The sequence below is a fragment of the Henckelia pumila genome, chromosome 2, assembly GCF_033568475.1.
Source record: "Henckelia pumila isolate YLH828 chromosome 2, ASM3356847v2, whole genome shotgun sequence".
Taxonomy (NCBI): domain Eukaryota; kingdom Viridiplantae; phylum Streptophyta; class Magnoliopsida; order Lamiales; family Gesneriaceae; genus Henckelia; species Henckelia pumila.
The window spans coordinates 162,852,397-162,866,688 of record NC_133121.1 but is presented as its reverse complement, the minus strand read 5'-3'; the positions used below and the strand labels follow the sequence as shown (position 1 = coordinate 162,866,688).

Below are 14,292 nucleotides of genomic sequence, written 5' to 3'. Positions count from 1 at the left end.
CAATTATCCTTTTTCTTAAAGATGAACAATTTTCATTTAATTTCCATTCACCCGATTAACTAATTTTGTGCCATACAGAATTGTCAAAAATATATTTGTTCATAATTAGTTTACAAAAATACATGCACCAAAGTATGGCTATATATATTTTCTAGAAAGTTTCAAACAACTTGGCATTCCAAATGCAAGTCAAATATGTCATGATCATTTAACAAATTCAATGTCATTAATTCCATGCAATAATAGTGATGGAAGGGGTTCGTTAATTTGATGACGTACATGTAAAATCCATCAAGTTAGTACCAAAAAACTAACAATGGCAAATCTTATAATCTCTACCTGCAGTAAAACTGATCATTTGATGAAGTTGCTAGCTTTAAGCCATGTGTTCTTGTATTTGGCCGCTACTCCAGCGACTTGCTTGAGCAATGAAACTGATTTTTCAGCTCTGCTAGCTTTCAAGAACGCCATTGTTGATGATCCATTGGGGGCTCTGAGATCGTGGAATGAAACTGTACATGATCATTTTTGTGATTGGGAAGGAATTCTGTGCAGCAAAAGACATCGAGGCCGAGTGGTATCCATTAACTTGAGGTCCCAAGGCCTTGTGGGATCCCTTTCACCCCATTTAGGTAATCTTTCTTTTCTGAGAGAGTTTATTTTACAAAACAACAGCTTCTACGGCAAAATCCCGGAAGAGTTTGGTCGTCTGAGGCGGCTCCAATTTCTTGAGTTGAGTAACAATTCTCTCGGCGGAGAGATACCAAGAAACCTCTCCATGTGCTCAAATCTTGATTACCTGAATTTGATCGACAACAACCTCACAGGAATCATAATCCCGGAGCTCGGTTCGTTGTTTAAACTTAAAGTTTTAGGCTTGGCAAAAAACAATCTCTCCGGAAATATCCCACAATTTATTGGCAATCTCACCAATCTTGTAAAACTATCTCTGACATTCTGTGGGTTGCATGGAGAAATTCCTGAGTCGATCGTCCATCTCCGGAGCTTATGGTTCATCAATTTAAGCAACAACAGGTTGATTGGTGAAATTCCATCTGGTTTATATAATGTTTCCACTATAACGTATTTCGCAATGAGCTACAATAGACTCCGAGGAAACATTCCTTGGGATATAGGCTTCACACTTGCAAATCTGCAGAATTTTCATTTGGAAGCGAATGAATTCGATGGACCCATTCCGCTTTCACTCTCAAATGCTTCTTTTCTTGAAGTCATAAGTTTGTTTTCAAACAAATTTACAGGGCAAAATCTAAAATATTTCAACAGGCTTCCTTCTCTTCAAGAACTCCTCATTTACTCAAATAGTATGCAGGGAGATATTAACTTTATTTCATCTTTGACAAATTGTAGCAATCTTATAGTACTTGATGTTTCCTTTAATCTTTTCAGTGGTTCTATGCCAGAATCCATGGCCAACCTTTCAAGCCAGCTTGCCTACCTAGATTTAGAACAAAATCAAATACATGGAGTCATTCCTCGGGGTATTCAGAACCTCATTGGTCTAATCGATTTCTTTTTAGCAGGAAATTTTCTGGAAGGCCCTATTCCTTGGGGGATGGGAAAATTAAGCAAGGCACAACTAATTGACCTGAAAACAAACGAATTGACAAATGAGATACCATCTTCTCTTGGTAACTTGACCTTGTTGAGTATAGTTGACTTTAGTGATAACAACTTGGGAGGAAAGATTCCTCAAACTCTGACTAATTTGACCAATTTGCTATACTTGGACCTTTCGTTTAACAAATTCGATGGGGAAATACCTCGACGGATTTCTAGTTTTTCATCCATCTCCATTTCCTTTAACTTGGCCCACAACGCTTTCACGGGTTCTATTCCAATAGAAGTAGGTTCTCTGCATAATCTTCTAGAATTGGACTTGTCCCACAATAGATTAACAGGAGTTATACCTAGCACTTTGGGCAACTGCATTGTGTTGGGAAGACTCCACTTGGAAAATAACTCTCTTCAAGGACAAATACCTTTGGAGATTGGTGATTTGAAGGGCTTGGAAGACTTGGATCTTTCACAAAACAATTTGTCAGGCCCCATCCCAACTTCTCTAGGGAATGAGTTGAAGCTGAAGAATTTGAATCTGTCGTTCAATAGGCTGCAAGGAGAAGTTCCGACACAAGGAGTGTTTCAAAACAAAACTGCAATTTCCTTGGAAGGAAATGAGAATCTGTGTGGAGGTTTAGCTTTCCTTAACCTCCCTCCATGTCCATCTACCACAAATTCCAAGAAGAAACAAATCTCAAATCTATTGAAAATATTGATCCCTGTGTTGGGTGCTGGAGCTATCTTCCTTACAATTTCATGCATATTCATATTCATTCATAGAAGACGAATACTGAGAAAAATTCAATCCTCGATGCCATCATTTGAAGACATGTTTTTGAGGCTCTCTTATGCAGATCTGTTGAAAGCTACAGACGGATTCTCCGAAACCAATTTGCTTGGCTTAGGCCGATTTGGTTCTGTTTACCGAGGAATTGTTGATGACAAGCAACTGTCAATTGCAGTGAAGGTTCTCAATCTTGACATCAGGGGAGCTTCTAAAAGCTTCGTGTCAGAATGCAATGCAATAAAAGAAATAAGACATAGAAATCTTTTGAAAATATTGAGTGCTTGCGAAAGCATAGACTTCCAAGGGAACAATTTTAAGGCATTGGTTTATGAATTCATGGCTAATGGAAGCTTGGACAAATGGTTGCATAATGATCATGTTGAAGAAATCGAATGTGAAAGCAGCAGAAATCTTAGCATAACTCAAAAATTGAATATTCTCATCGATGTTGCATCTGCGGTGGAATACTTACACCATGGCACCAATTCCATCGTCATTCACGGTGATTTGAAGCCAAACAACATTCTGTTGGATGAAAGTATGACTGCGCATGTTGGCGACTTTGGATTGACAAAAGTGATTTCGAGCATATATCCAACATACGAAGGAAGCAGCAGCTCGGTGGCAATCAAGGGTACCTTTGGTTATATTCCACCAGGTATATATCATGGAAGCCTGTATTTTTCAAAATCCACAAAATGAAAATTCTCTATATCAAAATAGGGAAAAACTTAGTTAGGAGTCAATAAAGGGGAACCACTTTTTTATATTGCAGAGTACGGGATGAGCAACTCCATGACAATGCAAGGGGATGTATATAGCTTTGGGATTCTTGTGCTTGAGATGTTCACAAACATAAGACCAACAGACGATGCCGCACTTAATGGTCATTCGAGCCTCCACCATTTAGTGATCCATGCTTTGCGTAGCCAAGAGATGAACATCGTGGACCAAATCTTTGATTTGCATGAACACACTGATCAAAACATGGAAATGAAGATCAAGAATTGTCTGAACTCTGTTCTTGAAATTGGGGTAGCATGTACTATGGAGTTGCCGAAGGATCGAATGACGATGACTGATGTTGTTCTTGAATTGGATGAGATTCGAAAGGTTAATTTATTTGGCTGAATGATTCTCCTGACAGTGAAGAAAGCTTTGGGTTTACCATGTTATATTGTGTGTGTTTTCTTTCCAAAACTTTATAATTGCTCCTACTTTCTAGCTACATTTAATCAAAAATTTTAGTTGGATTTATGCTTTTCAATGTGTACGAAGACTACAATTGTATGTTGTGCTTGTTAGCTCTTTCGTAGCTGTCTTTGATACACATGTACGCTTACTTGAATGTTGGAGACTAAAATTACTTGAATCAATTTGCAATCAAGGTAAAAGTTACTATTATTAGAACGAACGAATACGAAGTAGTTTTCTGTAGCTACTGGTCGCACTTGAGCAGGTTAGGTATAGGATGTGACAATTTTGTCCATTCATATTCATTTGTCATCTCATGTGACAATTTATAACTTGTTGAAAAGTGATTTTGTATTCGACTTTTGCTAGTGAACAGAGGTGGTAATTTTGAGTTCCTAATTTGTTTCCTTATCGGTTAAATTGGCCAAAAAATATGTTAGCTTCAGTATTTCATAATTCAGTTTTAGTTTTGCATGTTCCGATTTTTGACAATTTCATTCATTTTTTCCTCAAAAATGCATATGTAACACTATACATGTTAGCTCTACAACAACACTGCATTGAAAAAGATAAAATTGCAACAAAAAAGAATAAAAAAATACCGGACCAAAACTGAAATCTGAAAAATAGAGGACCAACAAAGCAAATTTCTCAAATATTTTTACACTACTTTTTAAATCCAATTTAAATACAAATGATAATTTCAAGTTATGAACTTATAACCATAGATAGACATAAGTTATAATGAATTTCTATAATTTTAAAGTGTTTATTAGTTATCAATATTACATTTGACACATAAATTTTTTAATTGATAAAAAAAAATCGAACAAAGCACTTTTTAAAAATGATAAAATTTAGAATGAGGATATAATAAGAATCTTAGTTAATTAACACAATTAAAGTTAGCATCTTAATTAACTTACTAATAATTTATAATTAAATCATTATTTTTAACAAATTTTATTAAACAAATGTAGTATATTTGTAAACAAACTAACAATTTTAAAAAATAAATAATAAATTAAACCAAGTGAAATATTTATGAGTAGAACAATTATATATTTAACTCTATTAACTTTCCAATATCACTTTAATATACGCCATTGATTTTATTATATATAATATAACATATGGGTGAATAGTTAATAAAACGAGAAAACCAACTCTCTCTCTAAAAGTTAATTTATGTGTAATATGGTGAGAAGATATTATTAAAAAAATAATTAATATAATTAAATTTTTTATTCTACTTAAATCATAATAATTAATTTCAGTAATTAATAACCATTTAATTATATACATAACATGACAAAGAGGTATGAGAAAATTTAAAGAATTTTTACATTAACATTTTTCATTTAATCTGAATACTATCACTACTATCATGTATGAGTAATAATGAAATCTGTATAACTTAAAAGTGATTGTAAGTTATCAATATTTTACTTGAAACATTCATTTTTTTGCGGTAAAAAATTAAAGAAAACTTACAAATTATTTAAAATGATATAGAATGAAAATTAATAATTAAACTTACTAAATAACGTAGAATATTATTTAAATTTTTTATTTTTTATGTATGTTATTCTATTAATTTTGTACTTAACTGTTTAAATTAAATTATAGTAAAAAAAAAAAAAAAAAAGGCAAGATTGATATCCACTTAAAATAGCATGTCATTTGATGTCAAAAATATTGAGAGAAATGTTATAATTAAATGTATTAATATAAATAAGACAATGATAACTATTGATCAAAGAGAGCATCATATTGAGTTTGAAAAGTTTTTTTAAAAGAAAAATTTGTAAAGTTAACCCTCTATAATATTGTAATATAATTTATTTTAATTTATTTTCAAAACATCATATTGAATCTCTAAAGTTCTATTTATACTATTTTAATATAAATACAATCAATTAAAAAAATATTTTGATATAGTCACTTTATTATTATTGAAATTATTAACCTATTTCTCACTATCACAATAAAAATAACTATTTTTTTTGCAATATTTAAATTTAGAAAAAATTTGTGCCAAACAAATACATGATAAATTAAAATATTGACAATATAAAAATATTTTACCTCATTTCTCCAAATTAAATTATAGTAAAAAGTAAAAAAAAAAAAATTCAAACAAATATTTGAAAAATAAAAATATTTGACAATATAAAAATATTTGAACTCATTTTTCAAAATTAAATTATAGTAAGAAATAAGGCACACGATTGATATCTACTTAAAATAACATGTCATTTAATGTCAAAAATATTGATAAAAATGTTATAATTAAATGTATTGATATAAATAATACAATAATAAGTATTGATCAAAAAGAGTGTCATATTGAATTTGTAAAATTTTTTTTTTTATAAAAAAATTTGTAAAGTTAACCATTTATACTATTGTAATATAATTTATTTTAATTTATTTCAAAACATCATATTGAATTTGTAAAGTCTCTCTATTACAATCAATTAATAAACTATTATGTTATAACCTCTTTATTATTATTGAAATTATTAACCCTATTTCTCACTATCACAATAAAAAATAACTAATATTTTTTTTGTTGCAATATTTACACTTAAAAAAAAATTGTGTCAAACAAATATATTAAAAGTAAAATATTTGAAAATATAAAAATATTGTGGCCAAATATTATTTGTGAAATTTTATATTATATATTACACATTGACTATAAAAAAATTAATTTTGAGATGATAATTGAATATAAATAATAATAAATATACCTCCATTACTCATGATGCAATAATTTTTTCATTAAAGATGACTAAAATTTTAATCCATTTTTGCCCTTGTTTTTTACCTCATTTTTTCATTATTGCCCACACATAATTTTTGATCCATATACAATTTGAGGGCAAAGTTATAAATTCACAATGAAAAACTTTGCCCACCATTCATACTTTTATAGTAAAAATAGATAAGATAGATTATATTTTAAAATCATTGAATAAATGAACCCGCCCTTTTGTACCCGTACCTGACCCAAGACCCATTTTTCATATCCATACGGCCATACCCACCTTAACGGCTAAGGTCTTGGTTGCACTCCGATCCATTGTCTTCTCTAAAATGGACGCTATAGCTAAAAATTTGAAATGCATTGTTTTGGATTAAAAATAACTTAAAAGTGATGTTGAGAAAGATTATTTGGTGAATGATTCAAAACAAAAGGTGGTACTTTTTCAGTTTTCCAAGAGTAAGATTACATAATAATTAATAAACAATAACAATAGAATAGCCATTACTTCGTATATCTTATTGGAAGATTTGAAATTGGTTTAGTGACATACTTCATCAATTGGAAAGGACTTAAATTTGTACCCAAATCTATATATCGCTTAAAGAAGAGTCAAACGTGAACGCAAAGGCAAATTCAAAGTGAAGCAAATTTTTCTGTGTTTTCATTTAATTACAGATTAATATCATTCGTTTTCGAAGAACCCCACGAAGACCTGGAGTCGAGACTTGATATATACTTTTATCAATACTGATGGAAGTTAAGGTTCATTTAATTTATTGGATTGAAACTTAATCGGACACATTAAATAAATTGTTGACACATGAAAAAACGTACTAACAATGGCAAAGCTTATAATTTCTGTCAGTAAAACACATTGCATAGAGTTGCTAGAGTTGAGCCTTTTGTTGTTGTATTTTGCGGCTACTCCGGCGACTTGCTTGAGCAATGAAACTGATTTCTCGGCTCTTCTGGCTTTCAAGAACGCCATAGAAGATGATCCATTGGGGGCTCTGAGATCATGGAATGAGACTTTACGCTTTTGTGATTGGGAAGGAATTCTTTGCAGCAAAAGGCATCGAGGCCGAGTGGTATCCATTAACTTGAGGTCCCGTGGCCTTGTGGGATCCCTTTCAACCCATTTAGGTAATCTTTCTTTTCTTAGAACGATTACTTTACAAAACAACAGCTTCTACGGAGAAATCCCGGAAGAATTTGGTCGTTTGGGGCGGCTTGAAATGGTCATATTTAGCAACAATTCTTTCAGCGGAGAGATACCAAGAAACATTTCACATTGCTCAAATCTCTATTACCTCAATTTGGTCGATAACCATCTCACGGGAATCATCATACCAGAGCTTGGTTCTTTGTACAAACTTGAAGCTTTAGGCTTGGCACTAAACAATCTCTCAGGCAGTATTCCACCATTTATCGGCAATCTCACCAATCTTTCTGCACTGTCTCTGGGAGGGTGTGGGCTGGAAGGAGAAATTCCTGACTCACTTGTCCATCTCCGGAGATTAAGGTTTCTGCATTTAGGATTCAACAAATTGACAGGTAGAATTCCATCTGGTTTGTACAATATTTCCAGTATATCTGATTTCATAATGGGCCACAATAGACTCCAAGGAAACATTCCTTGGGATATAGGCTTCACACTTCCGAAATTGAGGTTTTTTTATTTGGGAGCTAATGATTTACATGGACCCATTCCACTTTCGCTCTCCAATGCTTCCTTTCTTGAAAAGATATATTTGTTTTCAAACAAATTTACGGGGCAGAATCTGAAATACTTCAACAAGCTTCCATCTCTGCAACAACTCTTCATTTTCGATAATGAAATGGAGGGTGACATTAGCTTTGTTTCATCTTTGACAAATTGTACTAATCTTAATGTATTATCTGCCGAGCAAAATCTCTTGAGTGGTTCATTGCCAGACTCCATTGCCAATCTTTCAAGTCAGCTTAGATCCCTGTTTGTAGCAGAAAATCAAATACATGGAAACATTCCTTGGGGTATTCAAAACCTCATTGGCCTGACCGACATTGCTTTTGATGACAATTTTCTTGAAGGTCCTATTCCATCAGGCATCGGAAAACTAAGTAAGTTACGACGAATTTTCCTGGAAGGAAACGAGTTGACAAATGAGATACCAGCTTCTCTTTCGAACTTGACATTTTTGAACATTGTTGACTTGAGTTATAACAAATTGGGAGGAACAATTCCTCAAAGTCTAAGTAATTGCACCAACTTGCTATACTTAGACCTTTCGTTTAACGATCTCATTGGGCCAATATCTCTCGAAGTTTTTAGCCTGTCATCCGTCTTGATTTCTTATAACTTGTCCCACAATTCTTTTACTGGTTCAATTCCACAAGTAGGTTCACTGTGTAATCTTGTAGAATTGGACATGTCACACAACAAATTATCAGGAACTATACCAAACACTTTGAGCAGTTGCATTGAATTGGGAAGACTTCACTTAGAAAACAATTCTCTTGAAGGAAATATACCTGATGCACTTGGCGCTTTGAAGAGCTTGGAAGATATGGATCTTTCGCAAAACAATTTATCAGGGCCCATCCCGACTTTTATAGGAAATGCATTATATCTCAAGAATTTGAATCTATCCTTCAATAGGCTTCAAGGAGAAGTGCCGACACAAGGCGTATTTCAAAATGAGAGCGCTGTTTCAGTGGAAGGAAATGAGTATTTGTGTGGAGGTTTGGCTTTACTAAACCTTCCTCCCTGCTCATCTACCACAAATTCCAAAAAGAAACATTCCTCAAATCTATTGAAAATATTGATCCCTGTGTTGGGTGCAGGAGCTATCTGCCTTACACTTACATGCATCTACATATTCCTTCATAGAAGACGAATATTAAGAAGTATTCGATCTTCGATGCCATCATTACAAGACATGGTTTTAAGGATCTCTTACGCAGATCTGCTGAAAGCTACTGATGGATTCTCGGAAACCAATTTGCTTGGTTTAGGCCGATTTGGTTCTGTCTATCGAGGAATTGTTGATGACAAACAACTGTCCATTGCGGTGAAGGTTCTCAATCTTGACACCCTAGGAGCTTCGAAAAGCTTCCTGTCAGAATGCAATGCAATAAAAGGAATAAGGCATAGAAACCTTCTGAAAATATTGAGTGCATGTGAAAGCATAGACTTCCAGGGGAACAATTTTAAGGCATTGGTTTATGAATTTATGGCTAACGGAAGCTTGGACAAATGGTTGCATAATGATCATGAAAGCAACAGAAATCTTAGCATAACTCAAAAATTGGATATTGTCATCGATGTTGCATCTGCGGTTAAATACTTGCACCATGGCACCGATTCCATCGTCATTCATGGTGATTTGAAGCCAAGCAACATTCTGTTGGATGAAAATATGACTGCGCTTGTCGGCGACTTTGGATTGGCAAAAGTGGTTTCGAACATGTATCCAACATACGAAGGAAGCAGCAGCTCGGTGGCAATCAAGGGTACCTTTGGTTATATTCCTCCAGGTATATATATGGAAGTTAGCCTTCTTTTTACAAATTCCACAAAAAGGAAAAAAAAATTCTGTTTCAATGCTTGTATTCTCTTGCAGAGTACGGGATGACCAATTCAATGACAATGCAAGGGGATGTATATAGCTTTGGGATTCTTGTGATGGAGATGTTCACAAACATAAGACCAACAGACGATGCCACACTTAAAGGCCATTCGAGTCTCCAACATTTAGTGAACCATGCTTTACATAGCCACGAGATGAACATTGTGGATAAAATCATTGATCTGCATGAACAAAATGATCACAAGATGCAAATTAATATCAAGAATTGTCTGAACTCTGTTCTTGAAATTGGGGTGGCATGTTCGATGGAGTTGCCCAAGGATCGAATGACGATGACAGATGTTGTTATTGAATTTGACAAGATTCGAAAGGCTTATTTGGCTGAATGATTATCCTTACAGTGAAGAAAGCTTTTGGTTTCTCAGGTTATATTGTCTTTTTTTCCCAAAACTTTATAATTGCTTTTACTTTTAATCAAGAACTTGAGTTGGATTCATGCTTTTCAATGTGTACTACTGCGTGAACTTATTAGAAACTTAGGTTTGATTTATCATTTAAGCTTCTCAAATTGTATCAAAGGCTCGCAGCGTAGAATGTTAGGAGACTAGTTAAAACATAAATTTCATATTCCATTCAAAACTGGAATTTGCATAAAACACAGAAAAGTAAATTTCGACGAAATTCCCACTTAGTGTTAAAAGTTATTATTGTCTTCAAAGTTTTAATGAATGAATACAAAGTAATTGATATAAGAACCTATTGATAATTTATTCGTCCATTGATCATATCATCAATGATATCGTTGCGATATTTTCGTTCCAAGAGTAGAATGTCAAGTTTTAATATATAAATTAATACCAAATCGATCTCATCACGAACGAATCAAATGATATTATATTAAATATTTGAAATTAATGTGATCTTAATCCTATTCATAGCTACGAGAATCAGAGTTTCACATAACTAAAATTGCAACGAATAAAATATGATTCTCACGACAAAAAGATCATCAAAAACATAAGAATTCTCAATATTTTCTATTATTTTCCCAAAATAACAAGTATAAATTTGCATCTAATATCAAACTCAATATTCATATCAAAGTTTAAATATTAAATCCGGTAAATAGCACAACAAATTTTATATAATGTTGCAAATAATTTTTTGATAAGAAACTAATAAAGAAGAAAGGGTTCTCTCATATATTTGTTTAGAAAATTAAAAAAAAGATTAATTTGTTTTTTCATAGTTAAAAGGGAAAATTGCTTTAATTTTTTGGCTCTGTATATTTGTCATTTTGCGATTTCAGTTCTTTATATTTTCAGCTTTCAGTTTTAGTCCACTATCTTTAATTTTTTGGCAATTTTAGTCTTTTTTCCGATGTGGCGCTGACGTGTACAGTGCCACGTAAGCATTTTCGAGTAAAAATGATCGAAATTGCCAAAAATCGGAACATGCAGGACTAAAACTGAAATATGAAAACATAGATGATCAAAATCGCAAAGTGACAAACATACCGAACCAAATTTGCAGTTTTTCCTAGTTAAAAAGAAACATTTATCATAATGTTTATCATACATACATTATGGTTATCATAATGTTTATCATACATATAATATGGTTTATGTACACAAAAAAAAGGAAGAAATATATATAGATCACAAACAATAGAGAGAGAGAAATGTTTGACTTAAATGGTAAAATGAAAAAAAAATAATGAGAATAATTTATCACATGATATTAAAACCAGAAAAAGAGAAAGAAATGTAGCTTGATGCTATTATTATTTTAACGTATTAGAAATTTTTAATATAAAAATATCATATGTAAATACATCAACTAATCATAAATGTTAAATTAAACTATTCGGTAAACACACGGTAACAGTTAGACCAAAAGAAAAAGAGTATTAATTCAACTTAATTTTTTTGAAAAAATAATTTCATACAAAGACTTTGCATTTATTAATTTGTCAAAACATATTTGGTACACTAATTTTTTTTATAATCAAAATAAATTCTTATTATAATTTATAGACGTATAAATAACGATGAACTAAACATCTATGTTAATTTATTTGTATCCACAAATATGGTTGAGATAATAATTTTTTCCCTTTGATTTCCTTCTCTTTGAGAAAACAAATTAATGCTAATAAAATTAATATTTATACTTTATTTTTAATTAATACAGTATTGTAGATTCAATGAATGACAATGAATTATTTTTCAAATCAAAGAAATAGAATTTGACTAATATAAATGTTGTAAGCTAAAATATTTTAAACGTAATAAAAATATTTATATTTAAATGAAGTATTGGATTAGTTGATTTCCAACATAAGAAATAAGCAAAGTTTCATAGTTGAGTGTAAGTGAGAAGAAATTTATGGAAACTTACCATGCATGCTACCATGAAATATTTCTTCACCTACATGGTTTAATCGTCGTGATTTTTTTTATAGAAAAGAATAGATTTTTTTCCACCTATATATATATATATATATATATATATATATATATTGTATGTCATATTTTGAATATTTATAAGGAAAAAATTGCATATACTACCCTCGTGATATCTCGAGTTAGCGTAAATTCTCCCGTGAAAAAAGTATCACCAAAAAGCTTCCTATGTTTTTTTATGTCCAACTCACGCCCCCAACCATTATTTTAGTCAAACAAAATTTTGTGTTGTCGAAAACATCCTTCTTAAATGTCAATTAATTAATAATCTTAAATAGCAAAAGCCTCCGACTCTCCCGCTCCCAACCCAAAAATGCAGCAGCTCTCCGGCGAGCGCACGCCGCTAGGGAAGGTGCCACGTCAGAACTTAGTTGAAGACGGTGGCACCATCGCCACTCCTTCTGGGGCATCATGCAGATTCAAATAAAAATATCTTGGACAAGTAAGGAAAGAGACCATCACTGCTGATAGTTCTATTATTCAATCTCCCACTGATAAATATCGTGGACCAGAAGATATAGGCAATGGATATTTAGGTCCCAAGCATCTTAACGAACTCAAGGAATCTAATGCAAGCAAAAAATCATCTCCGGTGGAAAAAGGTGGTGTTCCTCTAATACATGAAGCGATCATGTTATTGTTCTAGACAAGTCGGGAATGAGACCTGTTGTCCCATGGTTGAAAAGAGTCCAGGAGAGCCTTTTCAATTGCAAGGAAAATGTTGTTGACCCATTTTTGAAAAGAACAAAAATATAGGGTTTTAAAAAAAGGGGGAATTCGGGAGTGGCAAATTGAAGAGGAAGAAGTCTTCCATTTAATTATACTAGCAAGAAGAACGTGCGATGCACGTTGACACAAAAATATAATATACATTAAAAATAAATATATAGTTAAAAATTTATTCTATTAAACTTGTGTTATTAGCAAACGATAATATAATGAGCATTAACAAATATATAACAAAATGGATTGAAATGAATTTTAAAAAAATGTTTCCATCCACGCACCATTACAATAAAATAAAAAGTAAACAATAATATAGTTAAAAATTTATTCTATTAAGCTTGTGTTATTAGAAAATGATAATATAATGAGCATTAACACATATATAACAAAATGGATTGAAACAAATTTTAAAAAAAATGTTTCCATCCACGCACTATTACAATAAAATAAAAAGTAACAAAACATAATAAATCAACAATTTAGATAGAGATATAATATGTATCAAAGTATATTGTTGATAACCAATTAATATAAGAGTAACAGTAGATGTAAACTTTAGAGTACACCTTGATTTACACCTTACTTATTAATTACAAATTTTTTTTGACCGACGAGATATTTATTTCTTATCATAAGTATTTTTTTATTTAATGAGAAAAATTTTAGGTGAGTCTAAGCTAAGGCGTACACAATAAGGTGCAAATCTAGCATTTTTTAATATAATATAAATAACGTGTATAAAAAAAAATTGAACATATAAAATTAAGTTAAATTATCTAAGATCTTGTTAATTTTTTTGGTACATTTATATAGGTGAGATAAATAATTTATTTTTCAATGTTCATAATTATTTGTTCTTAATGTTATTTAGGTGGAAACTATTGGATATTGAACTAATCCTTTTATTAATTTAATTTAATATATTTTTAATATACCATGATACTTGGTTTATTACCAATATATAAATTAGAATATTAATAAAAAAAATTGACCAAAGTATTCATATTTTTTCATGACTTCTAAATTGTATAATTTTAAATAATGAATATATATATATATATATATATATGATATATATATATAGGTGATATTTTTCTAACTACAATCATGTTGCTATTTTACAGATTTTATTTAATAAATTCTAAATTAAATTTACTTTATATTCTATTGAGTAAAATTAAGTTAAGACATTTACAT

At 31.3% G+C, this 14,292-nt stretch overlaps 2 protein-coding genes across 2 annotated transcripts; both read left to right on the top strand.

Moving 5' to 3' along the window:
* The first annotated feature begins 324 nt into the window (after window positions 1–324).
* On the top strand, window positions 325–3,499 carry LOC140878824 (receptor kinase-like protein Xa21). The gene is made up of 2 exons (XM_073282452.1): window positions 325–3,026; window positions 3,144–3,499. The coding sequence occupies exons 1-2, from the start codon at window positions 362–364 to the stop codon at window positions 3,497–3,499; spliced, it is 3,021 nt and encodes a 1,006-aa protein (XP_073138553.1). The 5' UTR covers window positions 325–361.
* A 3,942-nt stretch (window positions 3,500–7,441) lies between these two features.
* LOC140884441 (uncharacterized) lies at window positions 7,442–10,356 on the top strand. The gene is made up of 2 exons (XM_073291208.1): window positions 7,442–9,851; window positions 9,938–10,356. Exons 1-2 carry the CDS (start codon window positions 7,571–7,573, stop codon window positions 10,291–10,293), a joined length of 2,637 nt encoding a protein of 878 aa, XP_073147309.1. The 5' UTR covers window positions 7,442–7,570; the 3' UTR covers window positions 10,294–10,356.
* Window positions 10,357–14,292: the final 3,936 nt, after the last annotated feature.

Excerpts from the sequence above, each read along its gene's own strand:
- LOC140878824 (XM_073282452.1), top strand. The coding sequence starts at position 362 with ATGAAGTTGCTAGCTTTAAGCCATGTGTTCTTGTATTTGGCCGCTACT. Across the intron at positions 3,027-3,143 it reads CTTTGGTTATATTCCACCAG|AGTACGGGATGAGCAACTCC; the intron begins GTATATATCATG and ends TTTATATTGCAG.
- LOC140884441 (XM_073291208.1), top strand. The coding sequence starts at position 7,571 with ATGGTCATATTTAGCAACAATTCTTTCAGCGGAGAGATACCAAGAAAC. Across the intron at positions 9,852-9,937 it reads CTTTGGTTATATTCCTCCAG|AGTACGGGATGACCAATTCA; the intron begins GTATATATATGG and ends ATTCTCTTGCAG.